General features: G+C 46.2%; 1 protein-coding gene across 1 annotated transcript; it reads left to right on the top strand.

Moving 5' to 3' along the window:
* Positions 1-20710: 20710 nt before the first annotated feature.
* Positions 20711-26727, top strand: LOC134965529 (apolipoprotein A-I-like). The gene is made up of 4 exons (XM_063941911.1): positions 20711-20752; positions 21920-21989; positions 24362-24494; positions 26130-26727. The coding sequence occupies exons 2-4, from the start codon at positions 21947-21949 to the stop codon at positions 26707-26709; spliced, it is 756 nt and encodes a 251-aa protein (XP_063797981.1). The 5' UTR covers positions 20711-20752; positions 21920-21946; the 3' UTR covers positions 26710-26727.
* Positions 26728-27094: the final 367 nt, after the last annotated feature.

Raw genomic sequence — 27094 nt, 5'->3', positions numbered from 1 at the left:
GATGCGCTCAGTGGGTGCGGTTTTTGTAAGAATTGGCTGTGTCATGTCACTTTGCATAGCAACGTATTTGGTGACACACTGGCACGAGGAGTTGAGGACATACGAGGGGCATTACAGCTCTCCTGTTGCAAACAGTAACAGATTCGGGTGTTGGTGGACATAGCTACTGCAGAGACCGCCACCCAGTACACTACAGCCAGGAAAATACCTTGCTGCCTTCTCCTGCTCTCCCGTCTCCCACTATACCTTCTTCCCTTCTCCTGCTCTCCCGTCTCCCACTATACCTTCTTCCCTCCCTCTCCCGTCTCCCACTATTCCTCCTCTCTACCTCTCCCATCTCCCACTATTCCTCCTCTCTACCTCTCCCATCTCTCACTATTCCTCCTCTTTCCCTCTCCCGTCTCCCACTATACCTCCTCCCTCCCTCTCCCGTCTCCCACTATTCCTCCTCTCTACCTCTCCCATCTCCCACTATTCCTCCTCTTTCCCTCTCCCATCTCCCACTATTCCTCCTCTATCCCTCTCCCATCTCCCACTATTCCTCCTCTCTACCTCTCCCATCTCTCACTATTCCTCCTCTTTCCCTCTCCCGTCTCCCACTATACCTCCTCCCTCCCTCTCCCGTCTCCCACTATTCCTCCTCTCTACCTCTCCCATCTCCCACTATTCCTCCTCTTTCCCTCTCCCATCTCCCACTATTCCTCCTCTATCCCTCTCCCATCTCCCACTATTCCTCCTCTCTACCTCTCCCATCTCCCACTATTCCTCCTCTCTACCTCTCCAATCTCCCACTAATCCTCCTCTCTACCTCTCCCATCTCCCACTATTCTTCTTCTCTACCTCTCCCATCTCCCACTATTCCTCCTCTCTACCTCTCCCATCTCCCACTATTCCTCCTCCAGCTACAGGGGGCAAAACTAATGGGGGCACAACTACTGAGGGCAAAACTACTGGAGGCACAATTACTGGGGGCACAGCCACAGGGGTCACAAATACTGAGGGCACAACTACAGGGGGCAAAACTACTGGAGGCACAGATACTGGGGGCACAGCTACAGGGGGCACAACTCTACAGGGGGCAAAACTCTACAGGGGGCACAGCTACAAAGGTCATAACTGTGACCATGCCTCTTCCCCATCAAGCCACGCAACTATTTTTTTCCACGCTTATGCTGCGCACTAACTCTGTTTTACCTGTCGGGTGGGGTGGGGGGGGGGGGGCGCCAAAGGAAACTTTCGCCCTGAGTGCCACAGGGTCTTGAACCCTGCCTCGTCTCTACCTCTCCCATCTCCACTGTTACTGCTCTCCTGTCTCCCGCTATTCCTCCTCTCTCCCTCTCCCGTCCAGGGCCGGCATCAGAAATCTTGGTTCCCGGTACACCGATATCTCTGTGGGCCCCCCCTAGGCCCAACCCCCCTTGCCCCCTGACCCATCCAATTCACACTCCAGCCATCACCCTCCATTACACACAGCTAATGGCTGACCTGTGACAGTGTAACACCTCTCAGGGTCGCAGTGTGACACAAAGACGCACCCTCCCCCAGCAGCCGCAATGTGCACCACAAACAACTACTTTGCGCATTATATCTCCCAGCAGCACTGACGTTGTGTGGCCTGTGGCCCCCATTTTCATGTCACACATAAACAGAAAATGAGTTTCAAACACAGCACTACAACTAATTGAAAAATGGGGGCCATAGCTTCTCGCCATGCAAGTAAGAAACATGGTTCTGACAGTGACTCACTACCAAAACACAATCCTGTCCCCCAGCAGCTCAAGCTTTTCCTGTCCGGTCTTTCAGGCAGCTGCTGTGCTGCTCCCTTTCTCCTGGACAAGTCTACCCACAGCCTGCCTGTTCCTCAAAGGGGGACGTGACGCCACAGCAGGCAGGGACAAACAGGGAAGGGCGACCTGACACGTCACAGGTCAGACACAGGGACTGCCGGGACCAGGGGGGTTACGGTTACCGCCGCCACCGATGTACTCTTAAACATATTTTTGCATGTGATGCATCCATGGCTAGGCTGGCGCTGCACGGCGGCAACCTCGTCCACGTAAAATGTTTTTACTGTCAATGTAAAATTATTACATTATGCTGCTGTTGTGCTTCCTACACCTTGGGGCCTCTCAAAGCCTCAGGGCCCGGAACGGGGGTACCAATTGTCGCCAGGCCTGCTCCCGTCTGCACTATACCTCCTCTGTCCTCCGCTCACATCTCCGCCATTAGCGCTTGTGGTAGTGGGCATCGGCTTGGGGGTGGTAGCAGGTATCTGCTCGGCGTTGGTAGGGGTCATCGACCGGACTCGGTGGACATTATGGCTGCAGTGCCTCACCAGCCACTGACCTCACCGCATGCCACTGTTATCAAGTTAATATGTAATTAATGGTCAGATATCTCTATTAAACTGAAACTTTGTGTGTCCCATAGCAAAATTCTGAAAGGGCCTCACCCTGCGCTCCATAAGAGAGACAAGGAGTGCAGGGAAGAGGGTGGCAGATAGGGAAGCGGAGTATTCAGACCCGATTTCACGCTGCATTTTTTCACAGCCGTGTGATTGGGTCTGAACAGCGCATGCGTGTGGGCCGCAATACGCAGACATGTCGGCCGCCACCGACGGCCGTTGCCTGGCAGTGACGAATCTAACGAAGAAAATGATCGCACAAGGCATTCGTAGGTGGCAACTCACCGTTTTCTGGGAGTGTCCAGAAAAACGCAGGCGTGCCCAGATGTTCTGGAGGAGGATTCCTGATGTCACCACCTGTCCGGATCGTCGCAGCGGCTGAGTATGTCCTGGGTTGTGCGGAAACTGCACAAACTTTTGTGTGTGCAGCTCACTGCACAGCCGATCACACCCCTGCAAAGCGATTACCCCCTCCCCTGTATGTGGCGACTAGGTCACAGTGTACTCTATGGGGGTAATTCCAAGTTGATCGCAGCAGGAATTTTTTTAGCAGTTGGGCAAAACCATGTGCACTGTAGGGGAGGCAGATATAACATGTGCAGAGAGAGTTAGATTTGGGTGGGTTATTTTGTTTCTGTGCAGGGTAAATACTGGCTGCTTTATTTTTACACTGCAATTTAGATTGCAGATTTAACTCACCACACCCAAATCTATCTCTCTCTGCACATGTTATATCTGCCTCCCCTGCAGTGCACATGGTTTTACCCAACTGCTAAAACATTTCCTGCTGCGATCAACTTGGAATTACCCCCTATATGACAGGGTACAGCATAGATCTATGAGGTATATATATATATATATATATATATATATATATATAAAATCAAGTGAAGTGCAAAAAAGAGCGCCTACTAGTGTTTCCTTAAAGGAAATGGTGAAACAAATCACCTTGTGAGACAAAATACAAAAACAATATGCCAATGACTTATCTTCAGTTTTAAAGATATTCTTCGGTCAACTGACCCATAGATGTTGGAACATATGGATGAGAAAACAAAAAAAATCATACATTGGGGGTAATTCCAAGTTGATCGCAGCAGGAAATTTTTTAGCAGTTGGGCAAAACCATGTGCAGTGCAGGGGAGGCAGATATAACATGTGCAGAGAGAGTTAGATTTGGGTGTGGTGAGTTCAATCTGCAATCTAAATTGCAGTGCAAAAATAAAGCAGCCAGTATTTTCCCTGCACAGAAACAAAATAACCCACCCAAATCTAACTCTCTCTGCACATGTTATATCTGCCCCCCCCCTGCAGTGCACATGGTTTTACCCAACTGCTAAAAAAAAATTCCTGCTGCGATCAACTTGGAATTACCCCCTTAGTTAGCAATTGGGCAAAACCATGTGCACTGCAGGGGAGGCAGATATAACATGTGCAGAAAGAGTTAGATTTGGGTGGGTTATTTTATTTCTGTGCAGGGTAAATACTGGCTGCTTTATTTTTACACTGCAAATTAGATTGCAGATTGAACACACCCCACCCAAATCTAACTCTCTCTGCACATGTTAAATCTGCCTCCCCTGCAGTGCACATGGTTTTGCCCAATTGCTAACTAAATTCCTGCTGCGATCAACTTGGAATTACCCCTATAGTGCATACCATTATGACCATATGGATAGAATGGCTCTTAGGGCCTAATTCTGAGTTGATCGCAGCAGCAAATATTTTAGCAATTGGGCAAAACCATGGCCCTCATTCCGAGTTGATCGGTCGCAAGGCGAATTTAGCAGAGTTACACACGCTAAGCCTACGCCTACTGGGAGTGTATCTTAGCTTCTTAAAATTGCGACCGATGTATTCGCAACATTGCGATTACAAACTACTTTGCAGTTTCTGAGTAACTTCAACCTTACTCTGCCTGTGCGATCAGTTCAGTGCTTGTCGTTCCTGGTTTGACGTCACAAACACACCCAGCGTTCGCTCAGACACTCCCCCGTTTCTCCAGCCACTCCTGCGTTTTTTCCGGAAACGGTAGCGTTTTCATCCACACGCCCATAAAACGCCGTGTTTCCGCCCAGTAACACCCATTTCCTGTCAATCACATTACGATCGCCGGAGCGATGAAAAAGCCGTGAGTAAAAATACTATCTTCATTGTTAAATTACTTGGCGCAGTCGCAGTGCGAATATTGCGCATGCGTACTAAGCGGATTTTCATTGCGATGCGATGAAAAATACCGACCGATCAACTCGGAATGAGGGCCCATGTGCACTGCAGGGGGGGGGGGGGGGGGTAGATGTAACATGTGCAGAAAGAGTTAGATTTGGGTGGGTTATTTTATTTCTGTGCAGGGTGAATACTGGCTGCTTTATTTTTACAATGCAAATTAGATTGCAGATTGAACACACCACACCCAAATCTAACTCTCTCTGCACATGTTATATCTGCCTCCCCTGCAGTGCACATGGTTTTGCCAACTGCTAAAAAATTTCCTGCTGCGATCAACTTGGAATTACCCCCTTAATTAGGAACTAGGCTTGTTCCAAAAAATACACATTCTGAGCCATCTTTTATATAAAGAAATAGATACAATTTTTATAACATAAACATAAAACAAATTTTCCAGTAGCGAATGCAGGTATCACACGTTCAAGATAAAAGTATAAAAGGGCTTATCTGTCCACCAAGGGAAGTTTTAGGTACATAGCAAGTCCCTGTCCAATGCAGTTTTAATAATATACAAATAAAATTTTCCAGTAGCAAATGCAGGTAGCACACATACAAGATAAAAGTTTAAAAGAGCTTATCTGTCTGCAAAGGGAAGTCCTGGGTTCGTAGCAAGTCCCTGTTCCAACGCGTATTGTCCTGTATTCTAGTACTTCCCCCTTGATGAAGTCCTAGAAGATGGGTCAGAATGTTTTTTTGTTTGTTTGTTGAATTGTTGTTTGGTGGTGTATGTTAAGGGATGTGAGGTTCATATATCGTGCATCCGTTCCGTCTACCATTGAGGAGTTGTTAAGGGACCTAACTAATGTGGCTGTGGGGCAACAATCCCAGATGCAGCTTCTCCAAACACAAGTACAGGTTCAGCAGGAAACTCTGTGCCTGATTCATGATGAAGTGGGTCTCCTGCGACGGCATCACCAGGAGCCTAGGCTGTTGCAAAAGATGTGTCCGTCAGATGATGTAGAAGCCTACCTGGGGGCCTTTGAGTGCACGGCTGCATGTCTGGGATGGTCAGAGGATAGCTGGGCGAATAAGCTGGCCCCTTATTTGACGGGGGATTCCCAGAAAATTTACCATGACCTCCCGGCGGATCAGGCATCCACCTATTCGCAGCTGAAAGCTGCCATACTGGGTCGCATCGGCATAACCAAGGCCTGCAAAGCCCAGCGGTTCCAGGACTGGTGTTGGACAATGACAGAGAATTCTCAAATCCAGATGGCTGAACTTCTAAAAAATGGCGAGCTATTGGCTTCAGCTGGAGAGGAATACGGCTGCCCAGATGGTGGAGACCATAGCCATAGACCACTGTGTGTGGGTCTTAGACAGAGGCATGCAGAGGTGGGTTCTTCAGGCTGTCCCGCAAAATATGGAGGACATAGCCACCACAATGGAAAGATATGCTTCACTTGGGAAAATGGCTAAGCCCTTAGACTGTGAGAAACGACCAGTTCCAAGACCCCGGACCCATCTATCTCTGGAAACGGGGGCTCGTACCAATCTGGTCATCTGCTATGAGTACGGGGAACAGGGCCACATCCGAAAGGACTGTTCCAAGCAGCCTGAGCCTATGGAGTGTGGAGCAGGGAAATCGGGGCAATCAGCCTACAGCTGTGTCGAAAGCAAGGGTTTGTCTGTACCCTCCCGTTTCCGGGTGAACCTCCAGATCACAGCACGGTCAATCCAGGCGCTTGTCGATACTAGGAGTGAGTTGTCAATTATCTCTGTGGGGTAGGTCCCTGAATACGCTGACCAGGTCTTACCTGCGGTCGAGGTGCTCTGCATCCATGGTGCCACTTACAAGTACCCCAAAGTGCAGTTTCCAGTGAAACATTGGGGGCGGATAATCCAGCTGATGGCAGCCATTGCCCCACGCTCGCCCTACCCTTTGATCCTGGGCTGGGACATTAAGAACTGTCATGTCGCTTCAGGGTTTCAGATGAGACCAGCGAGAAGACCCAAACCTTGCAAATGTTTTCCAGAACATTTGTATTTATAGTGGGAAAATGTATTCGCCCTTACCCGGGGGGGACCCTTATTTCATAGTAGAGAAGGATTTACTATATAGGGTTGTCAAAGAACGGGGCAAGAAAGTTGTGCAGCTTATAGTGACACAGGTCCATCAGCCTCTGGTCCTGGAAGCTGCCCATTCACAGTTGTGGAGAGGACATTTGGGGGAGGAGAAAACTCTACAGAGGGTACAGCGGGGGTTTTTATGGCCGGGACTCCGGGCATCGGTAGCAAAGTACTGTCATTAGTGTCCCATCTGCCAGCGTACCGCACCAAAGCACCAGTACAGAGCTTCCCTCATCCCTCTTCCAGTAGTTTCTGTTCCCTTTGAATGGAATGGGATGTATATTGTGGGGACGGTGTAAAAATCATCAAGGGGACATCAGTATATTTTAGTCCACCTTGATTATGCCACACGATACCCTGAAGCCATCCCTCTAAGAAATATGAAGACAGCAACCATTGCCAAAGAACTATTGCTGATCTTCTCCCACCTGGGCATACCCAAGGAGGTCCTCCATGACCAGGGGATCCCCTTTATGTCCCGGCTGATGAGCGACTTATATCGGGTGCTGGGGGTTAAAAAGATTTGCATCTCAGTGTATCATCCCCAGACCGATGGCTTGGTGGAGCGTTTTAACTGCACACTCAAGCAGAGACTTAAGAGGGCAGTCTCCCAGGACAAAAGGGATTGGGACCAGCTCCTACCTTTTCTGATGTTCCCATCCGAGAGGTTCCCCAGTCCTCTACAGACTTCAGCCCCTTTGAGCTGTTGTACGGCAGACAGCACTGGGGAAACCTGCTCCTTCCGAAGGAGGGATGGGAACAAAAGACATCTCCGGAGCCAAATGTAGTACAGTTTGTCCACCAGATCTATGGGTGCGACAGCTCCGTTGGCCAGGGACCATTTGACTCAGGCCCAGTCTAGACAGAAACGTCATTCTGACGTCCCGGCTGAGAAATAGAGTTTTAACCTTGGGGACAAGGTCTTGGTCCTGGTACCCACAGTGGAGGGCAAGCTGTATGCCCATTGGCAAGGGCCATATACAGTGCTCGAGGCTGTGGGGCCAGTGACCTATCATGTGAGCCAACTGGGAAAGTAGAAGCCTACAAAGGTCTATCATATAAATCTGCTGAAGCCTTGGAAGGAAAGATCAGACACAGCAACTGCAAGAGTGGCCAAGATCTCGGCATGTGCGGTCCCAATTGACAGATTCAAGCTCAAGACATGGTCAGGAGAAATTTAGATGTCTTTTCGGCAATTCCTGGGAGGACTAAAATCATTGAGCACGAAATCGTTACTCCTCCAGGGGTAGTAGTCAATCTGCATCCGTACCGGATACCCGAGACAAAGAGGGATGCAGTATTCAAGGAAATGGAGGACATGTTACACCTGGGGGTTATTGAAGAAAGCTGCCAAGTGCACGGGAGACCCACGATGAGAGGGGATATTGGGGCTCGTGGCACTGCTGCGGTGCTACTTGCATTGCTGAGACAGCCTTGCCTCATCCCACAGATGCCTCTCAGCAGAACAGCAATGCATCATCAATCTCTCTTCCACAACCTGCTCTGTGCTGTAGCATGACAGGGTGCAGGGTAGCTAAGGGCCCTGCAGGCATCTCTGCCCCCGTAGCAGCTGCATCCCATGCACCCAGTGGTGCAAGTAGATTTTTTTTCTTAGTGGTACTGATAGTAAAAATGGGTGTGGTCACGTGTCATGAGGGGGAGTGATCACACAAAACTAGGGGAGTGGCTACATGACAATAGGGGCATAGCCACATTAATATAATAATGCCCCTTACACATTATGCCAAACACCATAATGCCCATTACACATTATGCCACACCGTAATGCCTATTACAAATTATACCACACAATGTACTGCCTATTACATATTATACCACACATACTGTAGTTATGTCACTGACACCATTTTATGTCCCACAAACAAAAATGCCCCTTACAAATTCTGCCCCATAGTAAGGCTTCTATTTACTTGCTGCAAGGGGTTTAATGGCAAAAGATGCAGCTTTCTGCATCTTCTCTTGGTGGCGCCAATGTTCCTAGAACTTTTGGGTAATGCTATACATGCAGTGGCGTAATTATATATTGTGTGGCCCCCATGGCATTTTAGTGCTGCTTACATGCATAATGCCCCCTGTTGTGCCGCTTACACACATAATGCTCCCTGCAGTGCTGCTTACATGCATAACGCCCCCTGTAGTGCTGCTTATACACACACAATGCCCCCTGCTGTGCTGCTTACATGCATAATGCCCCACTAGTGTGACTTACCACATAATGCCCCCTGCAGTGCTGCTTACACACATAATGCCTTTAGTAGGACTTACATGCTTGTCGCCAGGGTTTCTTGCTCATTGACATGTTTTATGTGTTCATTGTCAGGGGTTTCTTGCTCATTGCCAGGGGTTGCATGCTCGTTGTGGACAGAGGACCTGCGCCCTGCGGCGGTGGGCTGGTGGTACTGTTTACCACCTCCATATTTCTTAATGGTACTCCGTACCACCCTATTTTCAGCACTGCCTACACCTATGGCAGTTACACCACTTGTGAGCGATGTCTCCAGCCGTTGACATTTCAATAATGGGTGCAATGTGTATTGTGCACACGGTCCCCTGGGTCCAGGGGTTCCCAAACTGCACACACTGTACCCATATTTTAATACTTATCTCTCTGGAGTCCAGCGTCGGGTGCTACAGTCGCGGCAAAAATCACAGCCAAAATGTCCACTGCGAATGTGCAGTAGTCAAATTGGTCTCCAGAACATGGCAGGCATCATATTTTTGGAGACCTGCACATGCGCAGTACACTCTGGCACAATGCCGGAAAATACTGCGCCTTACAGAGGAGATGACCAACCCGGAGGTACACACAGGCCCCCTCCTCTGTTAAAATGCCCTGGTCTCCAGCATCTGCTTTTACACCGAGCTTTTGACCTGGGTTATTGCTGGGTCTACCTAGGTCACAGCTGGTGTAAAAGGGTCCTTGAAAAATAACCCAGGTCCATTGAACAGGGAATCCGACCCTCTTAGCTACCACGGTTGGACCCAGGTAATGATGCAGTGTTAACAGCTCGACCTGGGTTATCTGACCCAGATTATGCTTAAAAGCTTCTTATTGGCTGTGTATGCAGAGATCCACCCCAAGGGAGGGTCTGTGAGTGACATGCAGGGCAGACCCGGTTTCAGTGTAATACCCCTTTAAGACCGAATGAGGCGGGTCGCACCTGGGAGCCTAACACAGGTGCTTCCCGGCTGTGACCTGACCCAGATTTTTCGACCCAAATTATTCCAACTGGGCCCTTTTACACTGCACAGCAACACAGGTTATGCGCGCTCATGTGCAATAACCCGTGTTTAAAGCTGGCAGTGTAAAAGGGGTATAAATGGGGCTGACCCGGGAATAACCCATGTCCAATGTGCAGTGTAAACAGGGCCTGACCCAGATACATGACTAAAAAATGTTCTCCCCCAAGGCAAAAAAAATTCTGGCAGCTCCCTCCACCAACTGCCATTAGAAAAGTGAAGAATTTGTGCACACCGCAGGTGCGTGCCCCAAAAAGGGGCTATGATGACCTTGCTAAAGTTGACATGGCTTCCTTGCAAGCGGCGTGCATTTCAGGAAAAGACTACCTTATACCCCAGTTTTGCAACCTGCATGCCCAGACATTGTCCACCACAGGAAAAAAAAAATCCTGATTCATGCCCCTTACATTATTTGTAATTTTTCCTCCTTATAGTAATGTCCCTTACACATTATGCCACACACCACAATGGCCCTTAAACATTATGCCACAAACCGTAATGCCCATTACACGATATACCACACAACGTAATGCCCCTGACACATTATGCCACACACCATAATTCCTGTGACAGATTATGCCACAAACTGCAATGCCTATTATACATTATGCCGCACACCGTAATACCTGTGATACATTATGCCACACACCACAACGCCCCTGATACATTATACTACATACTGCAATGCCTGTGATACAGTATACCACACACCATAATGCCTGTGACACATTATGCCACACACCACAATGCCCGTTATACATTATGCCCCACACCGCAATGTCTGTTATACATTATGCCACATACCGCATTGCCCTGAAACATTATACTACATAACGCAATGCCCTTGTTACAGTATACCACTCACCATAATGCCTGTGACATTATGCCACACAGCGCAATGCCCATTATACATTATGCCACACACTGCAATGTCTATGATACATTATGCCACACACTGCAATGTCTGTGATACATTATGCCACTCACCGCAATGCCCATTACACATTAAGCCCTACAGTAAGGCTTCTATTTACTTTTTAATTACCTGCTCATTGCTAGGGGTTTCACACTCTTGGTTCCATGCTCATTGCCAGGGGTTTTCATGCTCTGGGTGTCATGCTCGTTGCCAGGGGTTTCATGCACTGGGTGTCATGCTTGTTTCCAGGAGGTAATGCTTGTTGTCAGGGGTTTCATGTGCTGGGTGTCATGCTCGTTGCCAGACTGTAATGCTTGATACCAGGGGTTTCATGCACTGGGTGTGTAATGCTCTTTCCAAGGGGTTTTCATGCTCGTTGCCAAGGGTGTAAGGCTGCACTGGGTGTCATGCTTTTTGCTAGGGTGTAATGCTTGTTGCCAGGGGTTTTATGCGCTGGGTGTGTGATGCTTGTTGCAAAGGGGTTTTCATGCTCGTTGCCAAGGATGTAAGGCTGCGCTGGGTGTCATGCTCATTGCCAGGGTGTAATGCTTGCTCCAGAAGTGTAAGGCTGCTGCCAGCGCTATGCGCTCACGGGTCCCGACACTTTCCTGGCTCTGTTAGATGCTAGAGGTCAAGTATGTCCTCTAGCATCTGTCTCTTCCAGAGTGGCAGTCATTTTGAGAGGGACATTTAGCAGATTGACATGCGGACGACTAGTTCGCATGTCAATCTGCACTGAATCAGCAGCAGCACCCCCGCAGTCCTGCGCCTCCAAGCCTCCACAGTGGCTGCAGAGGCTGTAGTTACGCCACTGGTCTGACCTAAGTCTGACCCAGTTTGGAACTGTGTCCAGACATCTGGGTCGAACCTTGGTTTTTGGTGTAAAAAGTGGTATTACTGACAAACATACTGGTACACGTCGACTGAAGTGTTGAGAACATATATTTATTTGGGGGCTCTTATGAGACATACAATAGCGAATATTGGGGCAGATGTATTAAGCCTGGAGAACGGTTAAAGAAGTGAAAAAGCAGTGATAAGTGCAAGGTGATAACACACCAGCCAATCATTACGGATTTGACAAATGACAGGAATAAATACAATATGGACACATGTCAATAAAGAGCAAATTGCTACTAAAAGTGACCACTGCTATCATGCAGTGCCAAAAAGTGCAAAAAGTGCTGTATCAAATGTTAATACACTCCACTCCACTCAGTGTACCATTACTCCACACAGGTATTTGTAATGAACATAAACAGTATAACCTGTCTGCAATTAAGTCAGTCATAGGTGGATCCCAGATGTCTGCTCAAAGCAGCATCTGGATAATTCTGTAATTACCACCTTAAAACCAAAGCTAGACTCCTAACCGGGGAAAACCCTAATAGTGTAGTATTTTTTTTAATATTTTTTTTAAGTTTTAATTACAGCACAAAAATATAACACAAATGGACCCGTACAATTAAAAAAAATATGTTATGGCTATATGATGAATGCAGTCATCTGGTGAGATAGAGAAATTGATTCCAATGTGTTTAGTCCTTTTAAAATACCTTTGAGGACTTCCTCAGGGGTAAGAGTGAGTGACCATGCTCAGAAAACCAAGTATAACCTTAACAATCAAATTGGTGTCAGGAAATGCATACTACGCGTGCGCCAATTTGCTGTGATCTGCGCATGCGCACTCACTCTTATCCCTGAGGAAGTCCTCAAAGATATTTTAAAAGGACAGACAGCATTCGGATCAATTTCTCTATCGCTCCAGATGACTGCATTCATCAGATAAGCATAACATATTTTTTAGAATTGTAAGGGTCCATTTTTATTATGTTTTTGTGCTGTCATTAAACTTTTTTTTTTTAAATACACTATAAGTGTTTTTCCCGTTGCGAGTTTAGTTTTGGTTTTAAGGTGGTGATTACAGAATTATCCAGGTGCTGCTTTGAGAGGACATCTGGGATCCACCTATGACTGACTTCTTTGCAGACAGGTTATATACTGTATATTCATTAACAATACCTGTGTGGAGCTATGGTACACTGGGCCTAACTCAGAGTTGATCGCAGCAGCAAATTTGTTAGCAGTTGGGCAAAACCATGGGGGTCATTCCGAGTTGTTCGCTCACTAGCTGTTTTTAGCAGCCGTGCAAATGCTATGCCGCCTCCCACTGGGAGTGTATATTTAGCTTAGCAGAAGTGCGAACGAAAGGATCGCAGAGCAGCTACACAGTTTTTTTTGTGCAGTTTTAGAGTAGCTCAAAACCTACTCGGCGCTTGCGATGACTTCAGACTGTTCACAAACACGCCCTGCGTTCGCCCAGCCACACCTGTGTTTTTCCTGGCACGCCTGCGTTTTTTCGAACACTCCCTGAAAAAGGTCAGTTGACACCCAGAAACGCCCTCTTCCTGTCAATCCCTCTGCGGCCAGCAGTGCGACTAAAAAGCTTCGCTAGACCTTGTGTGAAACTACATTGTTTGTTGTAATAATACGTCGCACGTGCGCATTGTGGCACATACGCATGCGCAGAAGTGCCGTTTTTTTGCCTCATCGCTACACAGCGAACGAATGCAGCAAGCGATCAACTCGGAATGACCACCCATGTGCACTGCAGGTGTGGCAGATATAACATTTGCAGAGAGAGTTAGATTTGGGTGGGTTATTTTGTTTCTGTGCAGGGTAAATACTGGATGCTTTATTTTTACACAGAAATTTAGATTTCAGTTTGAACACACCCCACCCAAATCTAACTCTCTCTGCACATGTCATATCTGCCCCTCCTGCAGTGCACATGGGGGGTAATTCCAAGTTGATCGCAGCAGGAATTTTGTTAGCAGTTGGTCAAAACCATGTGCACTGCAGGGAAGGCAGATATAACATGTTCAGAAAGAGTTAGATTTGGGTGGGTTATTTTATTTCTGTGCAGGGTAAATACTGGCTGCTTTATTTTTACACTGCAAATTAGATTGCAGATTGAACACACCACACCCAAATCTAACTCTCCCTGCACATGTTAAATCTGCCTCCCCTGCAGTGCACATAGGGGGTAATTCCAAGTTGATCGCAGCAGGATTTTTGTTAGCAGTTGGGCAAAACCATGTGCACTGCAGGGGAGGCAGATTTAACATGTATATATGGTTTCCACTTCTCCCCTGACCTTTCTCCATCTATCACATCTACTGCTGTCTTCAGGCAATTCAGTCTCCACTTCCATGCCCTCTCCATTCACCTTTTTAATGTTTAGAAGACCAGATCCTTTCTCGCCCTGGATACAACTTATCATCCACTAAAAGGTCTCTCAAATGTACTACAGCAACAACTTCTTATCTGGCTTTCCTGACTCCCACCTCTCTCCACTCCAGTCCATCCACAACGCTGCTGCTTTTCTCACCTTTCTCTCCAACCACTCCACAATCAGCCTCCCCTTTCCACCAGGCCCTGCACTGGCTCCTCAACAGTGCCAAATACAAAATCCTCATATACACCTATAAAGGCCTCACCCAATAACTCCCCTCAACATGCCTCTTGCCCATTCCGCTGTGCCGAAGACTGTCGCCTTTCTTCTAAACGTAACATGTCTTCTAACTCCCACCTCCAGTACTTGTTCTTCACTGGAACTCACTCAAAACATTTATTTATGAAGACCTTCCAAGTCTCCTCTTAACCAACCCCTTTTTTCCCACCACATTGACTCATCCCTGTGAGGAATGTGCAGTAGGGTCAGAGTTTGCTGGAGGTCAGTGGCGTCACAAGGGGGGTGCGGCCCGCTCCCGGGTGTCACCCGCGAGGGGTGACACCAAAATGCCGGCTCCTGCTCAGTGACAGGAGCCGAGTGCTGCACTGTTACATTATGTGCAGAACTCGGCTCCTGTCACTATGTAGGAGCTGCCACTGCAAAAACAGCACTCTGCGGGAGGCAGACCGCACCTCCTGAACCCCCCAAGTGACGGAAAACGGGGTCGTAAAGCAAAGCCCCTCTCGCGAAGCCACACCCACTTTTCTGCCGGTGCCGCATCTGGTGTTCACAATGTAAGTGACGCCGCTGCTGGAGGTTCAGAATGCCGGACGATTTTGGACGTTTTTTTTAAGAAGCCAATCGTTTACAAGGCAAAATGAATCATGTAAATGATTGCTGCTTTAAAAAAAGTCTGAGATTGGTCGGCATCCCACACCTCCAGCAATCTCGGACCCTATTACATATGCCCCTGTGTGTCTGTCACCTATGTCTGACTCCATTATATGGGGAAATTTAGACCTGATCGTAGCAGCAAATATGTTAGCAGTTGGTCAAAAGCATGTGCACTGCAGGGGGGCAGATATAACATTTGCAGAGAGAGTAAAGCTAGGTACACACTGTATAATTATCTTGAAGATAATCTGCCAGATCTAGCTGGTTGGAAAGAAAATTTGGTAGTGTACAAGAGCAAATTACAATCTATCATCTGCTCCCAAACAATGGAAAATGAACAAAGCCTGTTGTTCATTCAAATTGGTTAAACACAAATTTAACCAACTTGGATGAACGACTGTTTTTGACAGTTTTGCTGTGTTTAAGAGCAAATGATAGACTGTAATTTGCTCTCATCCATTACCAGATTTTCATTCCAACCAGCTAAATCTAGCAGATTATCTGCCGGATAATTATATAGTGTGTACCTAGCTTTAGATTTGGGTGGGTTATTTTGTTTCTGTGCAGGGTAAATACTGCCTGCTTTATTTTTACACTGGAATTTAGATTTCAGTTTGAACACACCCCACCCAAATTTAACTCTCTCTGCACATGTTACATCTGCCCCACCTGCAGTGCACATGGTTTTGCCCAACTGCCAACAAATTTGCTGTACAATCAGGTCTGAATTACCCCCTTAGATTGTAAGCTTTCATGAGCAGGACCCTCTTCCCATCTTCACTCGTGTACACTTCCTTTGATTACGTATGATATTATTGTATGTCTCCCTCTTGGTACGCTCTCTGCCTTTAGTTACACTTACTGTATTTGTATACATAGGCAGTTATTGACTGCAATGCATAAAGTTTTTTTTTTTTACTTATTACGTATGTATATTGTACCTTTGTATTGCCTTTATACAGTATTGTAGATCCCTTGTGGCCGCCTATAAATAAATAAATAAATGTGTTTTAAGAGGTGTACACATGTAGCGATTTTTGCTTAATTTCTAAACAATCTGACTAAGCACACATCACTCTGTGTGTACACCCCATAGCGATAGCGATGTGCGGCCCCGCTCTAGATTGGCCTGAATGCAGGCACAATCTGGCTAGATCGCACGGCTCTCATTGAGCCTTGCAGTCTACTTAGGATCGGGCTAGCACATATCGCAGCGTGTATACAGACACCTGCTGTGATGTGTGCTAAGCCCATATCAGGCACAGCACATATCGCATTGAACCTGAATCGCTATGTGTGTTCCCCGCTTTACTTGTCACATGTTAATATTGTTTGTCACATGTCACAAATATTAACCACTTGCCTGGCATGGTCGCATCAGATTCGACCACACCAGGCAGTGTTTACCTGACCTGGTCGCACAGGATGCGACCAGTCAGATAAACAGTGCTAGCAGCAGCAGGGAAGAGAAACTTCTCTCCGCTGATGCTGTCAGAGGGACCGGAAGGCACCCTTACATCCTCCCCCAGAGCTGCGGATCATTGCTGATCTGTCAGCATGGCAGAATCCCCCACTCCCAGCAGCTGTAGACAATGGCAACCGCTGGGGAAGTATAAACCAGCCCCCCCGAGCCTCCCCGAGCCCCCCCCCCCCCCCCCGTGTACCTGGCAGCTGTCCGGGCTTTAAAAACTAAAGTTGCGTTGGTCTCGATGTTCCTGATGTTCCAATGGTCGCAATGTTCCCGATCGATGTTTCGATGTTTGAGACCAATTTCCCCCCCCCCCCCCCCCCCCCCCCCTTTATTGTTTACTAAAATCGTTTTGGATAAGGTTAAAATCATTCATGAAAGACCCGACAATTTCGAAGCGATTTTTTTGGGGGGGGGGGGGGAATCATCAGTTAAGTGGTTAAGAAAGACTGCACATATTTACAAATTCAGAATTTCTTGTAGTTGTATCTGGAAGATACTTTTTAATAAAATAACAGTAACAAAGCACGAAAATAGTCAATACTGAATCCAGCAATTGAAATAAATGGTATAAATCAGAAACATTTAGGATGGAAAATCACCCATTATTTCACCTGATCGGCATAACCAAATTCTGGGTAGTTTTAGTACAGTATGAGGGATGTAGTCAGGATTCTGACATGTTCTGAATTTCAACATTTAACATGTTGACAGAAAACCAAAATACTATGCCCACATATGAATGTTGACAGAATGTTTGAACATGAAATTTAGAACTTTGCAGTAATTAGGGTTCAGGGTTAGGCTGCAGTTAGGTTTCGGCTAAATTAGTATTGCTGACATTCTTACTGTTGGCATTCAGATTCCGAAAATTCCAACCTCATGTCAGTGTTGACATTGTAAATATCAAAGGTTAGGGTTAGGCTACAATTAGGGTTAGGGTTAGGTTGCAGTTAGGTTGAGGTTGCAGTTAGGGTTAGGCTAAAACAGCATTGCCGACAGTCTGACAGTCTGCATTCACAATGTTGACAGTGTGAAAATGCTTACATCATATCAGCGTTGACATGTCAAATGTCAACATATCAAATATCAACCTTATTATTAACATGTCGACATCCGGAATGTATTTATTCAGACTATATAGACATTATGGCATCAACATAATGAATACCGACATTCTGAATATCAAGATTTAATACCACCCCCTGATTATGACTGTGAAAACAACCGCAAACACAATATATCAGAATTAGACATTGGGGTAAATTTACTAAGAATCGTAATTTCCGAAAAAAGGTCAAAGTTCAATCACGAATGACATCGACAGTGTAAAACTGCAACTTTTTGAATTGATTACGATGGATTTACTAAGCTGTCGTATTCGGGTTTTTCTTTTCTTCCGATGTCGATGTCATTCGTTTTTTTTAACCTATTTTTACGGCAGTGATTAGCAAAACACTGCCGTTTTTTTTTACAATCAATCTCGGCCGGATCTGTGTGATCCGTGCTGGGGTTCTTATTTTTTTTTTTTTTAATTAAACAATGTAAAATCCCAAAAAAAAATGCGTGGGGTCCCCCCTCCTAAGCATAACCAGCCTCGGGCTCTTTGAGCCGATCCTGGTTGCAGAAATATGGGGAAAAAATTGACAGGGGTTCCCCCATATTTAAGCAACCAGCATCGGGCTCTGCGCCTGGTCCTGGTTCCAAAAATACGGGGGACAAAAAGAGTAGGGGTCCCCCGTATTTTTAAAACCAGCACCGGGCTCCACTAGCTGGACAGATAATGCCACAGCCGGGGGTCACTTTTATACAGTGCCCTGCGGCCGTGGCATCAAAAATCCAACTAGTCACCCCTGGCCGGGGTACCCTGGGGGAGTGGGGACCCCTTCAATCAAGGGGTCCCCCCCCCAGCCACCCAAGGGCCAGGGGTGAAGCCCGAGGCTGTCCCCCCCCATCCAATGGGCTGCGGATGGGGAGGCTGATAGCCATTTGTGATAATGAAAAGATATTGTTTTTAGTAGCAGTACTACAAGTCCCAGCAAGCCTCCCCCGCATGCTGGTACTTGGAGAACCACAAGTACCAGCATGCGGCGGAAAAACGGGCCCGCTGGTACCTGTAGTACTACCACTAAAAAAATACCCAAAAAAACACAAGACACACATACCGTGAAAGTATAATTTTATTACATACATACACACATACATACATACTTACCTTATGTTCTCACGCAGGTCGGTCCTCTTCTCCAGTAGAATCCAAGGGCTACCTGTTGAAGAAATTCTACTCACCAGATCCATGGGTCCAGGCTCCTCGGCAAATCCAGGGTTAATCCACGTACTTGAATAAATAAAAAAAAACGGTGTCCCGACCACGAACTGAAAGGGGACCCATGTTTGCACATGGGTCACCTTCCCACGAATGCCAGAAACCCACTTTGACTTCTGTCTAAGTGGGTTTCTTCAGCCAATCAGGGAGTGCCACGTTGTAGCACTCTCCTGATCAGCTGTGTGCTGCTGTCCTCACTGACAGGCAGCACGCGGCAGTGTTACAATGTAGCGCCTATGCGCTACATTGTAACCAATGATGGGAACTTTCTGCCCTGCGGTTGACCTAAAGTGACGTCACCGCTGAGCAGAAAGTTCCCAGCATTGGTTACAATGGAGCGCATAGGCGCTACATTGTAACACTGCCGTGTGCCGCCTGTCAGTGAGGACAGCAGCACACAGCTGATCAGGAGAGTGCTACAACGTGGCACTCCCTGATTGGCTGAAGAAACCCACTTAGACAGAAGTCAAAGTGGGTTTCTGGCATTCGTGGGAAGGTGACCCATGTGCAAACATGGGTCCCCTTTCAGTTCGTGGTCAGGACACCGTTTTTATTTATTTATTCAAGTACGTGGATTAACCCTGGATTTGCCGAGGAGCCTGGACCCATGGATCTGGTGAGTAGAATTTCTTCAACAGGTAGCCCTTGGATTCTACTGGAGAAGAGGACCGACCTGCGTGAGAACAAAAGGTAAGTATGTATGTATGTGTGTATGTATGTAATAAAATTATACTTTCACGGTGTGTGTGTCTTGTGTTTTTTTGGGTATTTTTTTAGTGGTAGTACTACAGGTACCAGCGGGCCCGTTTTTCCGCCGCATGCTGGTACTTGTGGTTCTCCAAGTACCAGCATGCGGGGGAGGCTTGCTGGGACTTGTAGTACTGCTACTAAAAACAATATCTTTTATTTTACAACAAAGGCTATCAGCCCTCCCATCCGCAGCCCATTGGATGGGGGGGGGACAGCCTCGGGCTTCACCCCTGGCCCTTGGGTGGCTGGGGGGGGGGACCCCTTGATTGAAGGGGTTCCCACTCCCCCAGGGTACCCCGGCCAGGGGTGACTAGTTGGATTTTTGATGCCACGGCCGCAGGGCGCTGTATAAAAGTGACCCCCGGCTGTGGCATTATCTGTCCAGCTAGTGGAGCCCGGTGCTGGTTTTAAAAATACGGGGGACCCCTACTCTTTTTGTCCCCCGTATTTTTGGGACCAGGACCAGGCGCAGAGCCCGATGCTGGTTGCTTAAATATGGGGGAACCCCTGTCATTTTTTTCCCCATATTTCTGCTACCAGGATCGGCTCAAAGAGCCCGAGGCTGGTTATGCTTAGGAGGGGGGACCCCACGTAATTTTTTTGGCAAAAATAAGCACTTTCCCACCCCTTCCCACTGATATACATGCACGGATCTCATGGATCCCTGCATGCATCTCAAATCACGGAAAAAAAAAGCAGGTCTGTTTTTTTTTAGGACTTTTTTACGAGTTGTAATTTTTCACGGCAGTGTTTTGTGTTTTTTTGCTTTGCACTTCTTAGTAAATGACCGAGATTCATACTTAAACAGCCGCGTTTTGACCGATGGTGTATTCATTCGTAATTTTTTACCTAAACTAGCAAAAAATTACGAATGCCCTCATCACTGCCGTGATTAGTGTTTAGTAAATGACCGAGATTTACCGAGATGACACTTTGATGAAAAAACGGCATCTCGGTCAAAATCGGGAGCTTAGTAAATATACCCCATTGTGTTACAGTTTTATACCCACATTTTAGAAATTGTGTGTTTTTTGCTATTTCTGTTTTGTGTAATACCTCACTGACAACATGTGTGACCTTTGTATAAATCGTGCCCTTCTTATCTGATTGGGTCAGTTCCCAGCAAGTGGTAGAAGCACTATATATGCCAGGTGGGGAGCAAGTCCATTTCACATGAGGACCTGAAGCTTTACTGAATAGTAAGTTGTCTGTTCATGTACTGTGTGTCTGTGACCATTTCTGTTGTTACATTGGTTCTATTATTAATTTTATTATTATTATTATTATTATTAGTATTAATAATGATATTACCATTGTAGATTTGTAAGATAGCACAGTGCTCCACAGAGCAGGACAGTGGGGAAAACAGGACATATATGAAAAAGGGACATACAAGGTAAACAAATAAGAGGTCTATTCATGAAGCAGTGAAAAGAGTAGAGACGTGATCTAGTGGAGAAGTTGCCCACGGCAACCAATTAGCTACTCTGTATAATTTTGTATTATGCAAATTATAAATGTTACATCAATGCTAATTGGTCGCCATGGGCAACTTCTCCACCGTTTCACACCTCCGGACTTTTCACTGCTTCATGAATAGACCCCTAAATGCAGTCATGAAAACGCAGGGTAGAGAGGGTCGTAGGGTGGGCATTGGGACAGCTGTGAAAGTACAGTAGTGTGGGTAGTATAGTTGGGAGTAGGGTAAGGTCTTATACAGAGATAGGATTTCAGGGAGTATTTAAAGATATGATGGAGGTGGCTTACAGGATGTGATAGGGAACTCTTTAAGCAGGTAGTGTCATGGAAGGAGTCTTCCAGGTGGGAGTGAGAGGTGGCTACCAGAAGCTAGGCAAAAGGCAAAGGTAGATCTAAAATGGTGAGAGGGACAGTGTTCTCAGGTGGCATGTATGAAGGGGAGATGTTGGGGACTTTGTACATGAGGGTGACTCATTGGAGTTCCATTCTAGGGGACACGAGGGGAAAGCCAAATGAGAGGATGATGGAGTAGTAATGGCAATATATAGTGAGAAATGGATAAGAGTTTTGATAGTATCTTTAGTAAGGATCTATTCTAAGCAGTTTGCTGCGTAAGTTACTATAGTGTATGGGATCCATAATCTCATCAAAAGTATCACTTCCATGACACGTGAATTATTAAAACGTTATCGTTTTTAAAACTGGGAATGTCCTGGTGATAACTGTGGAAACATGGGAGCACCACATACGTATGCATATAGTGAATATGCCAATATTGTACGAGGGTAAGAGCAATACGGAAATAGATGTATGAGCAGATATACTAATGACAGCAGAGTAACCTCCTTCTAACATCAGTCACCGTTATCCTTCTGTGTGTATTGCAGGTTGGTGATTAACAGTCCAGTGCAACAATGAAAGTCCTGCTTCTGCCTCTGGCCCTGCTGTTCCTCACAGGTATCAGAAAGACATTGTACTGTGCTCACATCAGAGTGGGGGAGAAGGTGTAAAGAGATGATGGTGCTGCTCTATAAAGGGATGTCATTGTCCCTATTAAGTTAATAGTAATGGGATATAGCGCGGCTCAGAAGAGGGCTTGGGCAGAAGAAAAGCCCTGCTCCAGCCCTCTTATCTTCTGAACTGCACTGTATCCCATTGCTATATTCCTAACAAATACCCAGCCTCATAGCACATTATTATTATGTACTTTACTAGCACAGGGAACCTGCCCAATGTCCAGAGTAATTCATAATGAAAGTTATCAGAACTTATTAAACATCACAATCACGCAGAAATGAACTGAGCATGCACTTTAATGATCAGATCATTACGGTAATGGAAGCTGTAGGAGAAGGATTTCGGTTCTCACTTTGCAGTAATGCAGCTGAGAAGTTCTGCATGCTCCAAAGCACAAGACAACACCCATCTGAACAGAGAAAGTGGGATCAGTACAGTCTCATACAATTTTATTATAAAACAAAATGGTCCATGAGGCATCAAATGGAAGATGATAAAAGTGTCTGTGGCGAGTGAAGTGAGCCGCCGAGCCCGCTGCGTGGCGAGCGCAATGAGCTCACAAGACAGCAGAGGGCTCCTGTGCTGCAGCAATGTTACTGCCCCCCTCACTGCCTGAGATTAATCTTAAATGTCCCAAACCCCTTCAGTGTGATGCAGCATCCTCCATCTGGATTATGACACATAAATAGCAGACAGAGATAACGCTCAGGCTCAATTAGTGAAGTAAAGAGTGGTTACCAACAATTCAGTATGTAATAATTCTTTCATCAAGACCGTAAGAAAGAATTAAAACATTATGAAACATTGGTAACCACTGCTTACCTTAGTAATTGAGCCTCTGTTATATATATATATATATATATATATATATATATATATATAGATATACCGTATATACTCGAGTATAAGTCGACCCGAATATAAGCCGAGGCACCTAATTTTACCACAAAAACCTGGGAAAACTCATTGACTCGAGTATAAGCCTAGGGTGGGAAATGCAGCTCTAGCCGTACACAGCCCTCATACTGCCAGATATGCCCCACAGTGCCAGATATGCCCTCATGCTGCCAGATATGCCCCACAGTGCCAGATATGCCCTCATGCTGTCAGATATGCCCCACAGTGCCAGATATGCCCCACAGTGCCAGATGTGCCCTCATGCTGCCAGATATGTCAGATATGCCCCACAGTGCCAGATGTGCCCTCATGTTGCCAGATATGCCCCACAGTACCAGATGTGCCCTCATGCTGCCAGATATGTCAGATATGCCCCACAGTGCCAGATGTGCCCTCATGCTGCCAGATATGCCCCACAGTGCCAGATGTGCCCTCATGCTGCCAGATATGTCAGATATGCCCCACAGTGCCAGATGTGCCCTCATGCTGCCAGATATGCCAGATATGCCCCACAGTGCCAGATGTGCCCTCATGCTGCCAGATATGCCCCACAGTGCCAGGAAGGGTACTTACCCTCCATTGCTCCCGCGTTGTCTTCTGAAGGAGGGACACGGAGGGCACAGCGTGCGGCTCTCCTGTGTCCCTCCTGCGTCTCCGTCTCCGGCGGCGTGTGTGTGTTAAATGAAGTGCCGGTTCGTGAGCCAATCAGAGCTCACGAACGGGCAGTTCATTTAACACACACACACGCCGCCGGAGACTGAGACGCAGGAGGGACACAGGAGAGCCGCGGGCTGTGCCCTACGTGTCCCTCCTTCCACTGACTCGAGTATAAGCCGAGGGGGCTTTTTCAGCAAAAAAAAACGTGCTGAAAAAGTTGGCTTATACTCGAGTATATACGGTATATATATATATATATATATATATATATATATATATATATATATATGCAGAAATTCGAGGAGGGCACTCACCAAGTTTTAAAAAAAGCTTAACAGGTCATTTATTGGTGGTAAAGTTTCAAGCAAGGACCCCAGAGCAGCCTTGCTCAATTGTATAAGATTAATATGTCTTGAAAAAGATTGTGACAATGATCGAAACGTCGACTTGTCCTGTGAAACTTCACTACCAATAAATGACCTGTTAAGCTTTTTAAAAAAATTGGTGAGTGCCCTCCTCTAATTTGTGCATATTTTTGGATTAATTTCCTTGGAATGGAGCACCACCTGGATGTTCTTATTTGAACAATTGTGTGCGAATATACATGATATATATATATATATATATATATATATACTGTATACTTGTTTGAGCCTGTAGCTACACAAAGCAGTAATGATGTCTATGTGCGATTACACCCCTGCACAATAACACAGTTTGCAATCTGATATCCAATCAACATTATCTGTGCTTTGCAGGTTCACAAGGACGTCAATTTTTGCAGAGTGATGAACCTAAACAAGAAGACTCTCTACAGAAAATATTTCAGAGTGCAGTTGCAATTGTAACAGATGTTGTGAAAAACTTGGAATATTCAGAGTTTGCAAAAGAGTAAGAGATAATGCTATATAACATAAATAAAGACCTATTGCACTAGGACTTCAAGTGTTGTAGACCAGTGATTTTACGAAGTCAGCAGATACTGAATAGACCATTGGTTTTAGGTGGTACTATAGGTGTTGTAGTGACAAGATTGTAAGAGGTCAATCGCTATAGGTAACAATTACTAGATGGTCAGCTTTTGCAAACTAGAGGTTTAAAAGATCATATATTGTATACCAGTGGTAATAGAAGGTCAGGTATTTTAAAGCAGAGTTACTGTGGTTCTAGGATGTGACGTGCTGAGCAATGGCTTCGGGATTTCAAATATTGTGGACACGTCATTCTAGGTGGTCTAATCTTGTAGAGACCAGTTATCCTAGACTGATCAATGATTGTAAGTGGTTTAGTACTACATACTGTTATTCTAAACCATCATATGTTTTAGACGAGTTGGATCACCATACCGACGCCGGGATCACGGCTTTTAGATGGCTGGCGGGGGGAATGCAAGAAGCCCCTTGTGGGCTCCTGCTCATGAGGCCACACCCACTTTTTTACTGCCGCATGCACTGCATCTTCCACTTCTCTCCCCCCATTCCGGTTTTCACCGCTGGCAGTGCCACCTCTGCTGCATAGGATGGAGGAGCAGGAAGATTCCAAATGGATCTCGATTCGCAATCCAGTCCTCTTTCAGATTGCATCAGTTAATGCAGTCAGGCTCCGAAACTTGATGAATTGTATGTAACTACTATGTCCCTACACTCATTTATAGGGACACTTTGCACATTGGGTCTGCACAGTAAACACAGGGGATACTTCTGACCTGGCCGCTGATGCAGCCTGCAGCGCAGTTTGAGAGCATTGGTAAACTGCGCATGCGCAGCGGCCACAGCATGTCTGTGCGGCCTTACACATTGCGACCGCGTCCTGGAAATATACGGCCGCAATGTGGTTGACAGCAGTGGATGTTTGCGAGGTGGCGACGCGTCATTGGAGTGCATGGGAGGGGGGGGGGGTTGAACGAGGGCAGTCCGGGATCATTTTTGCAGTGTCTGCAAGACATCACATGCAGCCACTCTGAGGACCACCTGACAGCACAGCCAAGCTGCACTGCAAGGAGTCAACCTTAAACAATGCATCTGTGCATCGGGAGGCGACTCGTCACACATGCTGGGCAGCCTTGCCCTATGCTGGGCGGGCCCCAGCATGTAAGGAGATGGACACAGATCTGGCTGCGTATGCAGCGATACATTAATCCTTGGTGCCATAAATTAACTAGTAAAACAGGTGGAAACTACTGTTTCACATGTTTAGAGGAGCCGAAGAGCATGATGAATAATAGGCACTGTGGTTTCAATATATAAAAATAGTTCTACACAGCTGGGACTTAATGTTCACGAGAACATCTGGCTCCCCTGAAAGCTCCAACAGTACAAAGCCAACTACCACTTGCTTGTTTCAGTGTCTCTATAGAGCAGTGTTGTAGCACATTTGAAAACATTGTTAATTCCTTATACAACAACCTTGCTTATTGCTTGCACAGAAAAGAGACATACAACCGTTCAAGGACTTGCATTACTTCCAGTTAAGCCTGATTGTCATGTCTAGTATAAACACTTACAGATTAATATATTGTTTCTGCAGATACAATCTTAAGGAGAAGTTACAAGCAGCAAAGGACAATGCTGATAAAGTGGAGGAAGTATTTGAAGACTACTTTGAAGAAATCTGGAAGAAAATGGATGATGCGATTCATAAGAATTTCCCAGTGTTCAGGACCAAAGTTGTACCTATTATTGAAGACTTTGACGACAAGCTAGAAGAACATCTGGAGACATTTGTAAAGGAAGTTGTGCCCCTGGGATCTCAACTTTTTGATGGTGTAAGTAAACATGTGACAAGCTTCTTGGAAAATCTGGGACCCATAGCCGAGAAGGGTCGAGACTCGCTGCGAGCTGAGGTAGACAACCTGCGTGGCAAGCTGCAACCTTACGTGGATGATGTCAGGGCAGAGTATGAGAAGTACAGCAAGGAGGCGAAAGATGGAATAGACGACAAGGCTACAAAGCTGAAGGAAAAAGTAGAAAAGGAGGTGGATGAGCTAAGGGAGAAAGTTAAACCTTATCTCAAGTCTCTGAAGCAAAAGGCAGGTGGAAATGCTGAGGAAGCCTGGAAATATATTGACAAATTGCTGAAGGAACTTTACATCTCTAAAGATCAATAATAAAAGCAATATCAGAAATGCTCAGAAATGATGACTTCATTGATTAATGTCATTTATTGAACATAACCCTTCTGAAATTATTCAATACATTTTATTTCAAAGTCCCCATCCGTCCCACACTATTTTCACGGCAATATTTCCATCCAATCTTCACTTATTAAATTTTCAGTAATAAAATTGCCTGGACCTATCTTTTATAGTACAGTTTAAATGAGTCTATTGAGCTTTCTGGGGTACGCCTTTCACCACTTGCCTGGCATTGTCACATGTGATGCAACCGGAGCCAGGTGTGCGTTACCTGGCCAGGTCACATCACATGGACGTGCCGCCCACTGTGTCTCCTGTCATGTGGAAGACGGCAGAACGGATCACCTCTGGTTCCCCG

Source organism: Pseudophryne corroboree, chromosome 10 (genome assembly GCF_028390025.1).
Source record: "Pseudophryne corroboree isolate aPseCor3 chromosome 10, aPseCor3.hap2, whole genome shotgun sequence".
Taxonomy (NCBI): Eukaryota; Metazoa; Chordata; class Amphibia; order Anura; family Myobatrachidae; genus Pseudophryne; species Pseudophryne corroboree.
This window is presented reverse-complemented; position numbering and strand designations above follow the sequence as displayed.